We start from the raw sequence: 19890 nt of genomic DNA, 5'->3' as shown, positions 1-19890 counted from the left end.
GTTCGGCCATTCCTACCCAACTGTGCTTCCTAATCTATTTGAAGGTCAGTTCTCCATGAATGTTTTCCTCTCCCCTTTATTTTCTCATTTCCTCGTATCACGTCACAAATCCAACGTAAATTCAAGTTCTTCCCGGGCAGCATGGATAACTTCCGGAGTGACGTGGAAACAGATATTGGGTTCAATCTTCCAGGCTTTGTCCCATTTTTTGAGGAAATTGATCCACCCTTCTTCTAAATTTTCTTCATCCCTATTAAGATTATTCTTCCCCCCTCTACAAATATTTGCTGTTTCATACACATTTCTTCCTAACTTCCTCTTCTCTTTTCTAATTATCTCCTTTTTTGCGATTCTATGTCCGCTTTCCAAAATGTGTTCCGAGAGACCTGTTTTGGGAACTTTTTCTCTTATATCTTTTTCATGTTCGCTCCATCTTTTACCCATATTTCGACCTGTCTGTCCTAAGTACTCCTTCCCACATTGACATTCTATTCGATAAACTCCCTTCTGTTTTTCCGGTATTTCCCTAGTTGTCTTTCCTTTCTTATAATCAGTAAAGTGTTTTTTTTTTAACATGAGAATAGGTTTATTGTGCAAGTTTTTTTAGTGCACAACAAGCTTTTTATATACCTCTAGGGCGAGGATATAATATTTTAAATGTATCCACACCAACCCTTGTCCACAATCCATATATTACATTTCGACGTGGTACTGTGCTAAGTACCTAGTTTTTTCATAGGAACCTGAAGAAGGGGATAGTTAATCTCCAAAACGTGGTTCTACAGTAAGAAATATTGGAACAACATACTCGCACACGTAAGTACAGTTTTTAACGTCCTTTTTTTATATTCTGGAATTGTGGGTAATACGCACCAAACCTACAAAAATAGAGACATGTAAGGAGCCCAAAAAAGTCAGTTCGTAGAGCATCCCACAAGCATCAAATGTCACTTATGAGGAAGATTGTGCATAAGAGACTTAGTACAATAAATATTGAAATGAATTGTATTTTTAATCAAGTTGAATTTATTATTGTTCCTGAGTGAAGTAAATGGTAATTTATGGCAATCTATCACAACATACTATCTAAACTAAACAATACAGAATCTCAAATGTTTTGACTGGATAATGTTGTTTGCAGCACACACTCTCCAAGATTTTCACTTTCTAAGCCGTAAAATGCAGGCTATTGTACCAGTTAAAACCAGGTGATAAACAAACAATAGCATTTCTAGTTTTGTGTCCAAGTATAACAATGGATGGAAGAAGATGAATACTTTGTGAATCACTTAATTTTCAGTGATGAAGCAACATTTCAGTCAAATTTGAAGTACCTAGAATTCTAATGAAATTATTGAATATGAGCATGAATCACCTAAGGTGAATATTTTCTGGACATTGTCACACCGAAAACTTTATGGACCATTCTTCTTCATACCTGGAAATGTCACAGGGATGACTTTTACCTCAAATGCAGAAAGATTCCGATAAATCCCTTTTCCAGCAGGATGAGGTTCCACCCCATTTCCATAATGTCATTTGTGATTACCTGAACACTGAGTTGCCTCAATACTGGATTGGTGATAATTGTTTAGGAAAAGTAGCCCACAAGGTTACGGGATTTGAGTCCCTGCAACTTCTTCCTGTGGGGCTACATCAAAGATTGTATGTATGTGCCACCTTTAACAAAATGTAGAGGAACTCAAGTGTAGGATTCAAGAAGCTGCCACAACTGTAGCAAAGGATATGGGTATGGCACGAGGTTGATTTACTGCATGGTGCTGACCACATGGCTGGCAGTTGGTAGGTATGCCCTTGCCCTCAGACTTTTGAGCCACAGGTTATCATGGATATCTGCCAAGTTACATGTGGTTCCCATAACAAATCTTTGTGATGTGAAAACAAACTTGGCAAGTTTCTTTTTCATATGACATATATGCTGAAATTGTATCATTTGTGCCCTTTGTGTAAAAAATTAAGAGAAGTGTTAAAAGACTTTTTGAACACCCTGTATATTCTGCTTATTTTAAACATTTCCATATTTTTTACTTGTGGTTCAAAATAACATTAAAGAGTTTTTTGGTATGTGTTGAAGTGTATTTTTTCAGCTGAGAGCAGTTAGTGTGCGTTTGTTTTTGTGTATGCAACAATAATGTTATACAGTTGCAAATCCATTCATCCTTTCCAGACATGCGATGAGCGAAAAAATGCAACTAAAAATCATGATCTAAGGGAAGCAGAAAACCGAGCAGCTGAAATGATGGATTGCTCCGAAAATGTAGGTGAAGCAAATGGAGGATTTAAGAGTGCTTCACAAACATGGGATGAAATAACTTTGCTGAGAGGTATGTTAGTAGTGGTATATCTATTTAATATGGAAGCATATGCATTGTGATATGTAGAGGAGAGGACTGATAATTGAATGAATGCATTTGTTACAAAGCAGGCAGTGTTTGAGCAAGTGTCACAACATATTCATCAGGAAAAAATATATGATGATGATGATATGCTCTTGGACCATCAGGATGTAAGGTGTGAAATGGGTGGTGGGAAGTGGGCTTAATGCCTCAAGGAGTTTGGCAATTTCTGGTCTAGATACTGATGCACAAGTATAATTTTCTTTCATCTATCAATTGTTACATCAATAAGCTAATTCTATAATCAAAGTTGGTGAAATTTTTGTGGTCATAAAATCTGAAAATTAAGTGCTTTTGCATGAGAAAGTAAGGAAATGTCCTCTTCTTTGCTTCTAGAACATCTTTTGAAGGAAAACAAGGGTCGAGAGATAATGTGGCTACAGCAACAACTTCTGGAGGCTTGTTACGTGAAATTAAACCAGGAGCATAAAGAGGGTAGGAAGCCATTGCCCATAATGGAGCCAATACCATATCATTATACACGTAAGTATGAATTGAAATATATATTTTAATTATTTGGTTATTCAATAGTAGGAATTGTAATGAAGGGGTTCCAGGTTCGATTTCTGGTAGAGGCCCAAGTGGTTTGACTCCCACTTGAAACTGTAGGTCCAGTCCCAATTAGCCTTCCTGTGCATAAAGTGGACTTAAAACACCAACTCAACAACAATAGTAATAGTAGGAATTGAATAGATTAACTGGTACACTATCAGTATCATCTAATGTAGAGCACATAGGTGTATTGATATAATTTCTGATAATTTCATGAACCTAATACTTTTATATAAAATAATAAACTTGGTAGTGTAACTGATATTTATGATCCAAAATTCTGGCAAGTAGCTTGACACTGGGTGAAGCTTGGTCATATTGAATCTCATCACCTCTGTATCTTCTAGAGTCTACTACAGTATATCTATAAATAGCCTTTAACCTAGTTCATAATTCTGCCACTTTGTTGTTATTTTTATGAATATAAGGTATTAATCATATAGTCTGGGTTCTTAAATTTCTAAATATGTAATTTCTTTTTCTAAGTCAAATGCATTGCAGTTACCTAGTTATCAGAAACGTGTGGTAAAGGAAGGCGGAGCAAGCGCCGCTTGCGTTGTTTTTTTAAAAACAATTTTGATATTTTAAGTTCATGTTTTTTAATAACTATATACACATTGGAATGTAATTTAACTACTTTAACATATTTACATATGCAGACTTTTCAATTACCCTATTTCCTGTCATATTGGCTGCAAACATAAAGCGTTTGCAGCCTTCAAGAGGCTTGGACTGGTCGCCTTTCTCCCCATGTTTTGAGTGACTTATGCAGTTCTTACATGGTCACTTTAGCTTATGAAGTTAGTCAATGAGTACTGGTCGTATGGTATATATAAGAAATACAGTCACCAGCGAATACTTGGACATATGCGCCATGTGGTCAGTAACTCTGAAATATAGAGGGTATGTAACACTGCAAACAGGGTGAGGAAGAGGGAGCATTTGGTAGTGTGGGAGCTGCGCACACGTGTTTTCTTTACTGTGGCCATCATCCTGTGTTATTCTGTTCTTTCGTGTGGTGTTTTTGCTATTTTGTGTTAAAGTATGGTCTATATTGAAAATAACCACCAGGGTTGACAAACGAGACGAGCCATTGATTTGGAGTGGTTCAGGTAAGGACTTGATTAGGGACCTTCTTTGAAAACCATTCAGTTAAAGAACTTGTACGAAAAAGTTGGAGGTGGTGAATCATGTGGGACCGTGTCTTGAACTATGTATAACCAAAACAAGTAAGAAAAACGAGCAAGTTTTCATTAAGCAATTAAAAGTGTCTCAGTAAAAAAAAGTCTACTTTATGCTCAGAAAGGCTAATTGGGACTCGACCTTCAGTTTAAAGTGGGACCCGAACCATTCGACAAGGCAACAACGTTACGTATCACAGCCTAGGTCACATTACATATTGTGTGGTTATGTAGCAGCAATGTTATTAATAAATCATTTTGTTTCAACACGGAACTATGCAGGCCACAATGACTTCAGTAATTTCCACAATTCAGTGTAAAGACATGAACATTCCCAAAATCTCATATTCGTGATTAACGAAAAGTGGCAGAAATGAGAAGTAAAATATCATCCTCCTTACCTGTTTCCTGCCTCTGGCTGGGTCTGCATAGAAGTCAAGCCTCTCCATTTTTCCTGGTCTTCCATCACTCCTCTCTTTCCACAGTGTTCCAATCTTCTCCTCTTCTCCTAACACTCTCCAGTATCTGCTCTTTCACTGACATCTTGGTCTCCCCCTTGGCCTTATTCCCACTCCTTGTTCATGGTAAGCTCTTACTGATAGTCTTTCTGCATCCATCTTCTTCATGTGTCCGAACCATCTCATCTGTGCCTGATCTATCCTGTCCTGAAGCTTCACAACACCCACTGTCTGTCGGATCTCCTCATTCCTTATTCTATCCCTTCTAGTCTTCCCCAATATACTCCTTAAAAATGTCATCTTTACTGTCTGCATCTTTCTTTTGTCTCTCTCTGCCATTGTCCAAGTCTCTGATCCATACATAATTATTGGCACATAGTATTACATACTTGCATTTCATAGGTACGTCCCTGTTCCATATTAATCTTTGAACATTTTGATGTAGTCTACCACCCATTTGTCCTCTTTTGTTTACCTCCTCATCTATTCTTCCGCTTCTCTCAATTATGCTTCCTAGATATTTGAAGCTCTCCACTACCCTCAACTCTTCTGTGTCCATCTTTATTCTTGGTTCATTAGTAACATACCAAAGGAGGATTGGTGGGGATCATAACCCCTGTTTTGGCATAGTATTCATAAGAGAAGAAAGAAGGCTAAAAACAGGAAAAATATGATAAAATACACGTTGCAGGGACTAGGTTAGGGGGGGGGGAGCAAGAGCCTCCTTTACAATTCCAGCCCCTCCTGTATGTATACCAGTGATATATCCACACACACTCAACCCCCCCCCCCTCAAAAAAAACCTCAATACTCTAAAAGTTTTCACAAACGCCCAATTTTTGGTAATTTTGGTTTCAAATTTACCCTGACCCCCCATATTAAAGTTGAAAATGTTATAATTAGCCAAAACGAAAAACTCAAAACTGATGCATCGCTTGCCTACCACGAAAATTCACCACACACCCCTGTTAGTTATGTATGCTATTTGAAAACATTGATCAATCATTTGAATGAGTGAAAACCATAACTGTATGGGCAGAGCTGTAGCTAGGGGGGGGAGGGGCAGCGGGGCTGTCACCCCGGGCGCTGATGGAAGGGGGCACCGAACGGCAAGAAGAAAAACATTGATAATTTCTTGTAATAAAGGATGCGTGTGATCCCCTTGAAAGTATTGGTGCCCTATTAAACCAATATCATTGCCAGTTTGCAAAGGTATTGATTTTTTTTTAGCTCTGTGCGCTCACATTACAAGCTTTTCTTTTAAACAAATAAAAGAAAATAAATAAATATCCAATTTATATACATATTATTTGTTTGTTAGTGAGAATGTGTTTCACAACTTCTTAGTGAATATTTCCAATAGTATACCTACGCAGCTGTAAAAATACTATTGGTGTAAACTGCAATCTGCATATCATAACAAAAAATCATGTTCATATTATTGTGAAGAGTCAATCAGCAACTAGGTGGTCTTCAAAAGCAAACTGAGTACAATCTCTAAGTACCCAATTTCCGGATGTCTGGGCAGCTTTGGAGGAATTATGTGACCTCCCAAGAGACTCACCCGAAACAGTACAAGGTGCCAAATGCCTGCTACACAGCCTTAAGAAGTTTAACTTTCTTCTGTTCTTATTCTGCTGGGCTGATATCCTTCCAGTTATTAACGACGTTAACCTATGGCTACAAGATAGTCACTTACAGGGACTGCAAAGCTTTCTGTCTGCCAATCGGAAACAATTGTGACTAACACTATTTAGAAAAGCAAACAGATCTGCGTCAATATGAACATTGCTAGTAAAGAACAGTGTCCCAGAAAGAAAGCCAAGTTTTCCGATGAAGTTGCAGAAGATGAAAGTGTAGCCATAAATGAAGAACAAAAAATTTGGAAGAGCTTGTTTTGTGCATTGGATTCAATTTTGTCACAAATAGGTGATTGATTCAAGCTAATGAACTGAGTTTTGGAGGATTTTTCCATAATTATTCCAAGCAATATGGCAGTTATGTCAAATGAAACGTTGAGAAAGGGAGTCTTTGATCTGGCTTTATTATACCCCGAGGATATCAACGGAAGTGAGTTACTTCATAAACATGTTGGTTTTTAAACATCATGCGCAAGCATTTTCAAAAGACTTTCACTTGGAATGCTTGTCAGATTTGTCACCACTTCATTCATTCATAAAATATCATGTATTGAGTTGTACCCAAATTTTGTCACTGCATTGAAACTATTTTTAACTCTACCTTCGTCTATTGCATCTTGTAACAGGAGTTTTAGTAATCTAAATCTTATAAAGAATTACTTGCGTTCTTCCTTGAGTCAAGAAAAGCTGACTAACCTGGCTATTTTGTCCAATCACTTGTGTTCGATGATGTTATTAATGACTTTGCTGCTCGAAAGGCAAGAAGAGTAAAACTGTAGCTAGTATGTTCGCACAGGAGATTATTGTCAAATAATCATGTACTGATTGTAGTTCTTAATAAGTTTTTGTTTTTATTGTTGTTGATTTCAGCTCATCAGTATAACATTTCACAGTGTAAATAGGTTTTAATTTATAAACATTACATTAATACTGAATGATTTTAGCTAGTCTGTACAATGACTTTGCAGAATATTTGAAAGGGTTTCATGTAATATAAAAAACATTACATTACATTAATGATCTTTTTAGAGGTTTTTATGCTGTCTAAGAAATATGCTATTCATACGATAAGATTTTTTTTGCATGGATTAGTTTCATTTCTAGGATTTTTTATCATTGCATACCGAGAGGTGAATAATGATCTTGATTCAGAAGAAAATGTGTATACATACAATCAACTCGATAGTTGTAATTGCTACAATTACATACAATTGCTACAATTATTAGTATACATGAAATGTTAATTTGAATGAACGACATTATTTAAGTAAGGCACAACAACAAATACTTCTACCCCTCCCTAAAAAAACAATGATAGAAGTTCGACAAGGCCAGTGTAGGGGGTGCCAAAATTTATTCTTGCCCTGGGTGCAGGAATCTCTAGCTACGGCTCTGTGTATGAGTAATGTTTTGTGTATTCTGAGAAAAATGCATTTCAACATTTGAATGTTTATTTAAAGTCATGATTTGCATGAAATGAAAAACATACAATGCACTTCATAGTACACACTTGACTCTTGCTGCCATTCGAAAGTATTCATTCATTCATTTTTTTTTACAAAAATGTTACATCATTGTGGTTTTCACTTTCATTTGAACTGTTCATGAAATGCTTCTCTTTGGCACTGTTGCAATGTCTGTTACTCATATTAATTGGTTTTGGTATTTCATTGATATCAATAAGAAGCCGCAATAGCTCAGTCGTTAGGGCATCGACTACCATGCAAGAGACCTGGGTTCGATTCCCAGTGGAGGAGAACCGGGACTTTTTCAACCTGTTCAAGTGGCTCTGGCACCCACCCAGCATTGTATAAAATGGGTAACTGGAGGAAACTCCGGGGGTAAAGGCAGCCAGGGGCATGGTGCTGATCACATCACCCCCCAGGTCAGCCAAGATCAAGAAAGTGTGGGGCCCTAACCCCACACCCCCTATACGCCTTCATGGCATGGTGCAAAGCACAGGGGAGCACTTTACTTTTTTTTTTTTTTACTTTACATTGGTATCAATAAAAATTTCATAATTGCCCATCCCTAGCTTACATATTTCTTTTAACTATGCATTGTGTCCCTGCAATAAATTTTATATCGAAATTCATTCATTCATTGTTTTCTGCCTAATTGGCAGGTTTTTCACTGCAATCTCCAGCTTTTCCTATTCTCCGCCTTACACTTCATAATAGCATACGACCCAGTTAATTTAATATTATTCATAAGCTGATATCTCTTTCTTCCACGAACTTTTCTTCCTTCAACCATTCCCTCCAAGGCATCTCTTAGCAGGCAGTTCCTTCTTAGACAGTGTCCTAACCAGTTTCTTTTCCTCTTCTTGATGGTCTCCAGTATAGATCTTTTTTCACCAACTCTTTTCAGTACGGCTTCGTTTCTTACCTTGTCCGTCCATTTTACACGCTCCATTTTTTGCCATGTCCACATTTCAAAAGCTTCGAGTCGTTTCTCTTCATTTCTTCTCAACGTCCAGTATATCCTGAATGAAGAATTTGAGCAAGCACTCAAAGAAATGAGGAATGTGAAAGCAACAGGCACTCATGAAATTCCTGTTGAACTTATCAAATGCCTGGGAGATGGAAAAAGAGAAATACTACACTTATGCAATGAAATCTATGAGAAAGGGGATTGGCCACAAGATTTCACGGAGACTGTTTTGGTACCTCTGCAGAAGAAAAGCAATGCCAGAAAATGTTCTGAGTACAGGACAATCAGCTTGATATCTCACTCGGCAAAAATTCTTCTAAGAATTCTGAACAGATGCCTATACTCGAAGGTCAGTGGTGAGTTAGAGGAAGAACAGTTTGGTTTCAGGAAAGGAAGAGGCACAAGGGATGCAATTGGTTTACTGAGGACCATTTGGGAAAGATATTTAGAGAAAGGAAAGGAGGTGTTTGTAGTATTTGTAGACCTGAAGAAAGCCTTTGATAGAGTGAATTGGGTTAAACTTTCAGAAATTCTGAAGAAAATTCGGGTAGATTGGAAAGAGAGAAGACTTCTAAGCAACTTATACATGAATCAACGAGTTAAAGTGAGAACAGGAGACGAAATGACAGAAGGCTGTGAAATTGGAAGAGGAGTACGACAAGGATGCTGCCTATCGCCTACGTTGTTTAATATCTATTTAGAAGATATAGTGAAAAATTGTTTCCAGGGAACAGGAGGTGTCAAATTGGGAGGAAGAAGAATAAACTGCATAAGATTTGCTGATGACATGGCATTATTCGCTGAGGATGAAATAACCATAAATAGTATATTAGAAGAGTTAAACAGCAGCTGTGAGCAGTATGGGATGAAGATTAATGTAAAGAAGACAAAGGCAATGGTTATTGGACGGAAACCAAGGAATATTAATGTGAGAACAAACAGTGAAAGAATCCAGCAAGTGGATAGCTTCAAGTACCTCGGATGCACTATAAGCAGTGACATGAGCTGCAAACAAGAAGTGAAAATGAGAATCGCAATAGCAAAAGAAGCTTTCAATAGAAGAAAAAATGTTTTTTGTGGACCCATGGACATAGGTCTAAGGAAGAGATATCGAAATATAGTTTACAAATATAAATACTACCAGACTCAGGCATCTGAACGAACAACCAGTATAATCCTCGGTAGGAATAATATATGTCCATAATTGTCCCTTCATCCATCCCATCTTACCAAAATTCATACCCATCCTCATGATTAGCCAAATAAGAGACATAAAATAAATTTATCAAACTTGTCACTTGTTGCTTCAATCTCAGAACTCCCTTTTATGCTCCCTTCATTAAACCTTTAAATTTTTGAGTTTGTCTTTACAGCAGATACTGTATATATATATATCAAAATAATGTATTTATCTTGTGCTTGTTTCTTTCAGTGATGAAGCAGTCAATTCCTTTGGTGCAGTGGAACTCTGACCAGAAGAGCATCTTCATGTACCAACCATTCATCTTGCTCCTTCACAAACTGGGATTTCATCTTCCAGCTGATGTGGGGAAAGTATTTGCTCGCATTCCAAACTTCTGGACTTCGGATGTGCTGTTCAGTGTGGCACAGAAATTAGGACCAATCAACAACTGTAAGTTACAAAATGATTTTTGTACTGAAGTATTGATTGTTGTGGAAAAGTTGTTTAATTTTGTAGTTCACTTTAAATTTTACCATTAATTTCATAGAAACTTCATGTGAGCTGAGGTGGTCCAGTCAGTAGATTGTCTGACTGCTACCCCTAGAGATCCAGCCTCTGATCTACATGGAGGAAGGGGGAGGGGGAGCAGCTGTTTTGCCACAGTGTTGCCATAAAAATCCATCAACTTTTTAACTATTTTATATCATGAATGTGTCTCAAATTTAGACTTAATTTCCAAGCTAAGTTTCAGACTTTTATAGTAGTAGTATATGATAGATGATGGTTGCGGTAAACACGGTTTAAAATTACTTACGTGAAATTTAGAAAATTTTGCACTTCCGCATTGCACAATTTAATGGTTAAATCCTATTAATTTCAAAGATCCACTGTCTTCATTCACAAAAGGGTACGGCGTTTGAAGCGGAGATGGTACCGCGTCACTGCATTGTTTGTTCCCGGGTGGCAGTAGTTGCGATTTCTCCCGTTCGGCAGCGCTGGCGTGCGCATCTTGGTTTGCGTCGTCTTTCCTGTTGTCAGGTGGCATTGCCAGTTGGGAGTTGGGGGGCTTGGCCATGCTGCTCGGCAATGTGCCGTTCCTGATGAAATTTGCAACCTTCTACAAGCCTGCCTCACCCACAACTATTTCCAGTTCGAGGATAGTTTCTTCCACCAGACAGGAGGCCTAGCGATGGGCAACCCCCTTTCTGCACTCCTATCCAACATTGTACTGCATCTGGCTGAGAAGTCAATACTCTCCCAACCAGAGTTTGCTCATATAAGATACAAAAGATATGCCGATGACACCATAGTCATTTATAAACAGGAAGACGACCTAACCCATCTCCTAACTGCCCTCAACAACATACACCCCAACATAAACTTCACTGTTGAAAGGGAACAAAATGGCCACCTCAACTTTCTCGACCTCAGCATCCAACGACACCAAGACAAGTTTATCACATCCGTATACAGGAAACCAGGTTCGGGCACCCAGTACATCCATGCAAAATCCAACCACCCACCAAAACAGAAAGCTGGAGTATGGATGAACTTTTACAGAAGAGCCTTCACACACAGCTGCACAGAAGATGACCTGCATGATGAAATAGCATGCGTAACTGAAATAGGCCTAAACAACGGTTACACCGAGCACAAACTATCCATGTGGTGCGCAAAAACAGAAGCCCAGCTCAGACACCCAAGAAACAGAGATAACCCGAACCAAAATCCTAAACCCAAATGGATCGGCTTTCGATACCACCCCACCACATCTGGCAAATTTGCCAAGGCCCTTTCAACTTCCGAGTGGCACACAAACCCATATCCCAAATCGAAAGGGCACTACCTAACTTCAAGAGATACTACCTACCCAAACTTGCATCCCCCGGTGTCTACAAGACCACATGCCAATGCCACAACACCTACCTTGGCAGAACCATCCGCACTGTCCAAGAACGGATTAACGAACATGTAAAAGATGCCAAAAACGACACACCAAAATCAGGCCTCTCCCAACACCTCCACTCCACTAACCACACCATCTCCCCCATATCCATACTTCACCCAACCGGCTCTGTCATAGAAAACACCATCAAAGAAACCCATGCTATCATCCAACAGAAACCAGCACTGAACCTGGACAGTGGCACACCCAACTTGGCACCCTGTCCTCAGAAAGATCCCCGACCTGAAAAAGAAAAGTTGCGGTGCACATACTCGACCCCCCTCCAGCCACGTGGGGAATAGGAACGGCACATTGCTGAGCAGCACGGCCAAGCCCCCCAACCCCCAAGTGGCAACGCCACCTGACAACAGGAAGCAGATGACACAAACCAAGATGCGCATGCCAGCACCGCCGAACGGGATAAATCGCAACTACCACCGCCCGGGAACAAACAATGCAGTGACGCGGTACCATCTCTGCTTCAAACGCCGTACCCTTTTGTGAATGAAGACAGTGGGTCTTTGAAATTAATAGGATTTAACCATTAAATTGTGCAATGCGGAAGTGCGTAATTTTTTAAATTTCACGTAAGTAATAGTATATGATAGTTTTTAATAAAATTGAAACAGCCTCCAAAACAAAAGTGTCCCTGTCAAAACTGGATATATGATTACCCTAATGACAATGTACTAGGTGCATCCAGAAAGTAAGTTTCCCTATTTTTTTTAAAAAAACCAACACAGTTTCAGGAAACCATTTATTGGCAACAGGTACAGCAAAGGTTCAGCTATTTTTCAACATAGCAACCACCAGAATTGAGACACTTGTCGTATCGTGGTATCAACTTTTGGATCCCACTGTCGTAGAACTCTGCCACCTGTGAATGGAACCAGCGTGTGACAGATGTCTTCAGCTCTTCGTCGTTGCCAAAACGCTCACCGTAGGACAGGAATTTCTTGAGGTGCAAGAAAACGTGAAAATCGCTGGGAGCCAGATCAGGACTGTAAGGTGGATGATCAAACAACTCCCAGTCAAATTCCGTCCAAACAGCTGCTGTGCGCCGAGCCGTATGTGGACGAGCATTGTCATGGAGGAGCACAACACCTGCAGTAAGCATGCCACGCCTCTTGTTTTGAATGGCACGTCGCAATTTCCTTAGTGTTTCACAGTAATGGTCAGCGTTCACCGTTTCACCTCTGGGGAGGAAGTCAATGAGCAAAATGCCCTTCCTGTCCCAAAACACGGTGCACATCACTTTCTGTGCCGACAGCGTCTGTTTGAATTTCTTCTTGACCGGAGATCCACTATGCCGCCAATGCATTGACTGCTGCTTTGTTTCCGGGGTGAAGTGCGAAATCCATGTCTCATCGCCCGTGACGATCCTGTCAAGGAAATCATCGTCGTCATCATGGTACTGTTGCAGGAATGTCAGTGCTGCTCCTGAACGTTTCATTTTGTGTTCGGGTGTCAGGTTTTTCGGCACCCACCTGGCACACAATATTTTGAACAGCAGGTGCTGCGTGACAATCTCATGCAACACGGATCGCGATATCTGCGGAAAAAGGCTACTCAACTCCGTAATCGTGAAGCGACAGTTCTCTACGATGCGCTGCCGCACCAGCTCAACCAGATCATCAGTGATGAGGGACGGACGCCCACTGCGCTCTTCATCATGGACACTTCGACGACCTTCCGAAAACTGCCGACACCAGCGACGCACCATCTGCTTACTCATAATGTTCGGCCCATAGACCTCACAGAGCTGACGATGAATGTCAATTGGCGCAATGCTTTGTGCATTCAGGAACTTTATCACCGACCGAACCTCGCATGCGGTGGGAGAAGGAATACAAGCTTCCACTTCGGACCACTGCTGCCTCGCTACTGGCGCCGGGCGGGATCTGTCCGCCTGGCATATGATTGATACGTCTTAGCTCTGCTGCGCATGCACAATTTACATGGCTCATTATGTTTACTTTCACGGGGAAAAAAATAGGGAAACTTACTTTCTGGATGCGCCTCGTATGTTATCATTTTGCAGTCAGTTTTTGCGTTATCATAACTATGTGTTTGTTTTCAGGATGGTTCAAGTTGATTCTTATGAACATTTTATTAACATATATATGAAATAAGGAATTTAAGTATCCATATCATTTGTGTGTATTTCCACCAAAAACAAAATAAGTCATGCAATTTACTTTCATGTCGAAGGTAAAATGGGAAGTTCTCATCCTATCGTAATCCCATTATTGAATACTAATTATGAGAGATGAATATAATTTAATGCAAATTTCATATGTATCAACTTGTAGCTTCATATAACCTTTAAGTAGTTTTTGTTTGGTTCACTATAGTTTTATAGTGTTAATAATAATGGCATTTTTATTTTTATTTTTAGCTCTTCTGAAATTTGATACTGATTTCACCAAAGTTCAAGATGATTTGATTGTGAAGACCACAGTTGAAGAATCTGAGTTACCAGGTGCGCCATTCAGTGTTCTGAAAACCAAGCAGGCATCTTCTGCAATAAGATTTATGCCTTTGTAAGTATTTCTGAAGGCCATTTGTTTTATATTGCTTACATGTGTTTATATATACATTTTGAAATCAACACATTTATAAAATAAATTGTAAATTTAAAATTTATACTGTAGAGCGTAAATAAAACTAAAAAAAGAAAGAAAAAGAAAGCTTAGTCACTTCATTGGCATCTTGGCTGTTGTACTCACTCCTTTCCTCAAATGAATCATCATGATCACCAATGGTACCATCACTACGAGCATCACTACAACCACCATCATCATTGTTGTCACCACTAGGAGTGTGCAGGATGGAAAATTTTTGGTTAGGACTTGGTTAGAATTTTATAAATGTGACATTCAGGATGGAAAGAATTCACCATTTGCCAACTAAATTTGGAAATTCTTGAGACAGGAAATGTTCGTAATATCCTGAATCTAAATCCTAAATTCTGCACACCATTTTCCCTTCAAGTAATTGTTTTTGCATTCTGGAATAAAAACTACTACTTTGAAGAAATTTCAGAGACTTGTACTGCAGAAACATTGGAAATTAACCACATCTAAGCATGATAATTTGGAATATTCTGACTGTTTGGAACTCAAGAAGTCGGGAAATCATTTCCCAAAGTTAAGATCAGGATGGGAAATCATTCTATGAATTTGGGATCGGGAGAGAAAATCATTCAATGAATTTGGGATTAGGATGGGAAATCACTTGATAAATTTGGGTTCAGGATGGGAAATGATTCTACAAATTTGGGATCAGGATGGGAAATTATTGTCCAAAGTTGGGATCAGGATGGGAAATAATTTCCCAATCCTGATGGCAACTTTTCAGGACTCTGCACCCCTGAGTCACCACAAACATTGCCACCACTATAGTTTTTTGGGAGCTCTGCCCATAAATGCCAATATTATTGGGTGAAGGAGTTCTGCACTATGACCGTTTGGTCTAAGGCATTATGCTTTGGGGTCCGGGATGCATGCAGGTTTCATGTAATTTGACTTTGATTAGGGATGTGCCAAAATCGATTACAGATGTATGAAAATCGGCAGAAATTGACATATCGGCATCGGTATCAGAATCGGCAAAAATCCAATATTTAAACCGGTATAGATTATACTAGAGTTTTACCTTCTAACAAGTTTTATATTCTAGTTTTGTAAGATTTATTGAAAATTTGGTTATGATTCGTCATTATTGTAGAGATTTGTAATAAAATTATTGCAAACTCTCATTCAGAGGATCAACCTAACTATAAATTGGACATATAACAGTACATTGCTGTTGTATTGGAAATTCAAAAATGAGTATTCAAACCTGAAGCAAGTGCTGAGAAAATACTTGGGCATACCTGCTGCATCAGTATTCAGCGATTGAGTGTTCAGTGTTGCTGAACAGATTTGCGATAAGAGAAGAAGTAGGTTACTTCCTGAAGTGCTTCCAAATCTCGTATTTCTGAAGTTGAATCTGGCAGAACAGGAATTCATTTGCATTTCGAAGAACTGCTTGTGTACTAATGTTAAATCTCTAGGTTCACATAACGTTTTGTAGATGCAAATGTACATTCGCATCTTATGAGAATATATATGTATATACATATGATATGCAATAGAAATGTACAGCAAGTCTATTTTTGTCATGCAGAAAAATAACATCCCATCTCTGTGTAATAATCTTATGTATCGGAATCGGTTAAATATCGGCATCAGTTCCAAAAATTATTGGTGAGTACATCGGCATTGGTAAATTTTCAGCTTCGTCACATCCCTAACTTTGATGGTTTTGCATAAGTGGCTGATTTTCTTTCATTGAATTCAATAGGCCCAATGCTGCTTCCAATTGGTTCCAATTTGTGGTGCAACCTCCAGTATGTTCTCAGACCCATCTGCAGCCAGAGCCTCCACAAGAAACATCACTATCAAGGTACATTAGCACCTGAAACTCCATGTAGTTAATATGTGCTTAGCTTTGTTTCCTAAAGGTGTGGTTTCGTTTGTGCGATGGTCGTTTGTGATGACTGCGTGCAGTGATTGCTTACAACCGATGCATGGGTGGGGAAGTTTCGTTTATCCCGCAGACGCATGCAACGGTGACAGCTGGGGCTATCTACAATGGATCGCGTCCAGAAACAGTAAATTTTAAAACAAAAAGAAATGAAGAAAGAGAACAGATAAGATGTACAAAAGGGTAAATGAAGGATACCACTACAACTTAATTCCAAAATATCGCAATGAAATGAAGTTCCACACATTTTTCCGGGTTAAGAATAAATCAATTTCATTCTGTTTTGGGTGCTATTAAGGAAGATATTCAGAAATTACTTTCAAAAACAGTAAGAAGAATTCTTGTTTACAATCAATATTTAGTGCTATTGTGGTGGGTTCTAATAATTTGGATGAATACAATCATCAAACAGACGAGAATGTTTTATTGATAAAAAGAAAAGGTAAAGTGCTCCCCTGTGCTTAGCACTACGCCATGAAGGCGTATAGGGGGTGTGGGGGTAACGCCCCACACTTTCTTGATCCGGTCGTGAGTGGGGGTGATGTGATCAGCATCACGCCCCTGACTGCCTTTACCCCTCAGGGTTTCTCCCAGGTACCCATGTCATTCGATGCTGGGTGGGCGCCGGGGCCGCTTCCAACATTAGAAAAGTTCCCGGATTTGAACCGGTGATCAAACCCGGGACCTTTAGCATGGTAGACGCGTTACCGGCTGAGCCACCACAGCCACGTTTTATTGATATAATTTATCAATATTTCCTGAATGTTTAAATCGAATTTGTGGATTCTATTAAAACAATATTTTCCAGACTCAGCATCTCATTTGTGGCTTGATTTCGCAGTTTTGTCACAGTTTTGCCTGTTACTGTAAATACTGTGGCAATTTTTTCACTGATATTGCTAGAGTTGTAAAATAAGTCTACCTCATCTTCTCGTTGATCAACACTTATTCCAAGGCACGGATTTTTATGTAGCCAAAGCTTGCGAAATATGTAGATAAAGCACCAAAATTTGTAAAAATGTGTAACTATGTTAAAATAATATTTTTCGTAAACTGCAAAAATTCTGTCAGGGCCACAAATTAAACTGCTTGCAGTTTCTATTCACCTGTTCTATTCTCCAGATGTCAGTCCTGAGGGTTCTATGTTTTCCCAAATATTATCCCTCAGCACCACATCTTTGCAGTCTTTGTGAGAAGGATCGCATAATTCCGGTGGCTGAAACTCATTCTACAAAGAAATTAACACAAGTTGCTCAATCGAGGAACACAAGAACCTACTGGAACACATGTGATCACTGCAGGCTGACTGCTCCCAGAGGAGTCGTTGCAGCAGCCACATGCGTTCTCTAGTGTTCGACGCACAAACAAAACCACTTCTGGTAAATTCCACTTGACGTGTATGTGTGCAGCGACTGCACGCAGTCATCGCACAAATGAAACCGGACCTTTAGATGCTAAAAATTGATGCCAGTCTTTGGCTAAAATTATAGTTAAGAAATACCAATCTCATTCTGTTGCAAGTAAATCTTTTGGGCTGTGTAGGACATGTACTGTCATCACTTGTAATTTTTATGGACATAAATATGTAAATTAAGTTTTCTAGTTTTGTACATAAATGTTGAAGTTTCTTTTTCCAAGCAAAGCCTGTTGCATACACTTGGTTACATGCATTAGTTAAAGAGGTTAAATGAAACCTTCAAACATGTACAATTTCATATCACATCAGTAGAATATCAATTATGCATTGATATATAAAAAAATTATATCGATACTTATAGGTGTTGGCAAGAAGTTCATGTCAGTCCATTCCTGCTGATAATAAAGCATGAAATGTTCGCTTTCTTTGTCCATTTCTTTCATATATTTAATATTAATATATTACAGGAATTGAATGAGGAAAAGAATATAATAATAAAAATAAATATAAATACAATTTTTCTAGAAAGTTTAAACTGTTAGTCTATTGTATTTACAATCAATGTTTCAAAATGAACCCTGAAATAATAAATCGTTAATAAAGAAATATGTGATTTTGAGCAATGGAACATTATTAGAATTTATGTGTAAAATTTCTTTTTTCATCTTGTAATTGTGTTTGATTTGCAAAATTTCACTTCCTCAAGGAAGCCAGTCCCCTTCCCTCTCCCAGAAAGAACCAGACTTTAACGTTCTGTGATCCATAGTTCTCATGTTACTTTTTTATACATATTTGCACCTTTGAAATCATTCACTCGAAAACCTCGTCTTTGAAAAAAATATATGGCCTAAAAGGTTATAAAATGGAAAATCCACCATTCTTTGAATATATTTTTCACATTGGCCTAAAGACTTTGTGCAGCGTAGTGTAAGTTTTGAGCTTTGTCATGTATTTTGTTCATTCTTTTCTACGATGTTGTTTATTGTATTTATTTCATCCACTTTTTTTTACTCTGAGAATCACCAAGAACTTGAAATGTAATGGTATAGCTGTGAATATAATTTAATATAATTCTTCCAGGTTTATTTCTCCCACCATTCCTCCTGTGAAAGCAGTTGAAGTTCTGCCGGAAGTGGAGGCATTTCTACCATCAGGTGCTCTGCTAGCCCAGCCCATTGGAGAAGTCATGCCAGATCACTTTGATGCGGAATTAACACCTGAAGTGAACAGCGTAGTAAGTGCAGAAGATTCAGTTGCTTCTGATCTGACCAGAATGTATGTAAGCGATGAAGAAAAGTGTGATGAACTGCCAACTCCACAGAATTTTCCATTTAACAAAGGTATGGATGTATCATAATGTATTTTTAATGAATTCAAAGGAAAATGTGTTAGCCTCAATCTTTACGAAATCTGTTATAGATTAAGTAAGATTTAAAGAAAAGTTACAAATTGATGCAACCTTGTCTTAAGAACCTACCTCCAAGCAGTGGGGTAGATATGTTAAAAAATAAGTTTCTTAAAAAAAAATCATCTTATGAATCAAATGAGGTTTGATGACTACAAGAACTGCATTGACATTGTATTGAGGAAAACAAAATAAATGACAAAGAAATCCCTCAAGAAAAAGGAAAAATGCACTGAATACACAAATGGGGTAAAAAATATTTAAAATCAAAATGTCTGGTCAATTTTAAAATTTCTTTGTTGCTGGGAACAACATATTCGTGTAATTTTCCAAATTAATACTTTCATAAAGGTTTTATTTCAGAAAAAAAATCTTAAATCTTGCAACAATGTACAGATGGCTTTCTGGGTTGGGGAAAGAATTGATTGAACTATGGAACTGCATGAAAGGAGTATTTTGCCTCATGGTAGTGGCAAAGTATACTGCTGTAAACAGAAAAATTGTTGAACTTCAACGCAGATATTTCCGTGACTTGGTACAAGGAGTAACAACACGTGCTAACAGTTAATTAACACTTTATTAGTGTCTAACGCGACCGACCGCGACGCGATGTACATTGCTACATTCTTGGTACAATACAACCTTCCTTGGAGAGCATTCTCCACAGACTACTCACCACAGAGCAAAAACAAATGATAAGTCAATTTGACCATGTTGGGAAAGTGTGTC

At 38.5% G+C, this 19890-nt stretch overlaps 1 protein-coding gene across 1 annotated transcript in view; it reads left to right on the top strand.

Annotated features, from left to right (window-relative positions):
• The window catches only part of tim (timeless), a 96872-nt gene extending 77216 nt beyond the window's left edge, over positions 1-19656 (top strand). The window contains exons 20-25 of the mRNA XM_083122590.1: positions 2189-2345; positions 2754-2900; positions 10114-10314; positions 14208-14352; positions 16157-16258; positions 18837-19656. Coding sequence (XP_082978716.1) covers positions 2189-2345; positions 2754-2900; positions 10114-10314; positions 14208-14352; positions 16157-16258; positions 18837-19113 — 1029 coding nt within the window. The 3' untranslated portion in view covers positions 19114-19656. The remainder of the gene's footprint in view (positions 1-2188; positions 2346-2753; positions 2901-10113; positions 10315-14207; positions 14353-16156; positions 16259-18836) is intronic.
• The last annotated feature ends 234 nt before the right edge of the window (positions 19657-19890 follow it).

This window comes from Lepisma saccharinum, chromosome 5 (assembly GCF_977018435.1).
Source record: "Lepisma saccharinum chromosome 5, izLepSacc3.1, whole genome shotgun sequence".
NCBI lineage: Eukaryota > Metazoa > Arthropoda > Insecta > Zygentoma > Lepismatidae > Lepisma > Lepisma saccharinum.
This window is presented reverse-complemented; position numbering and strand designations above follow the sequence as displayed.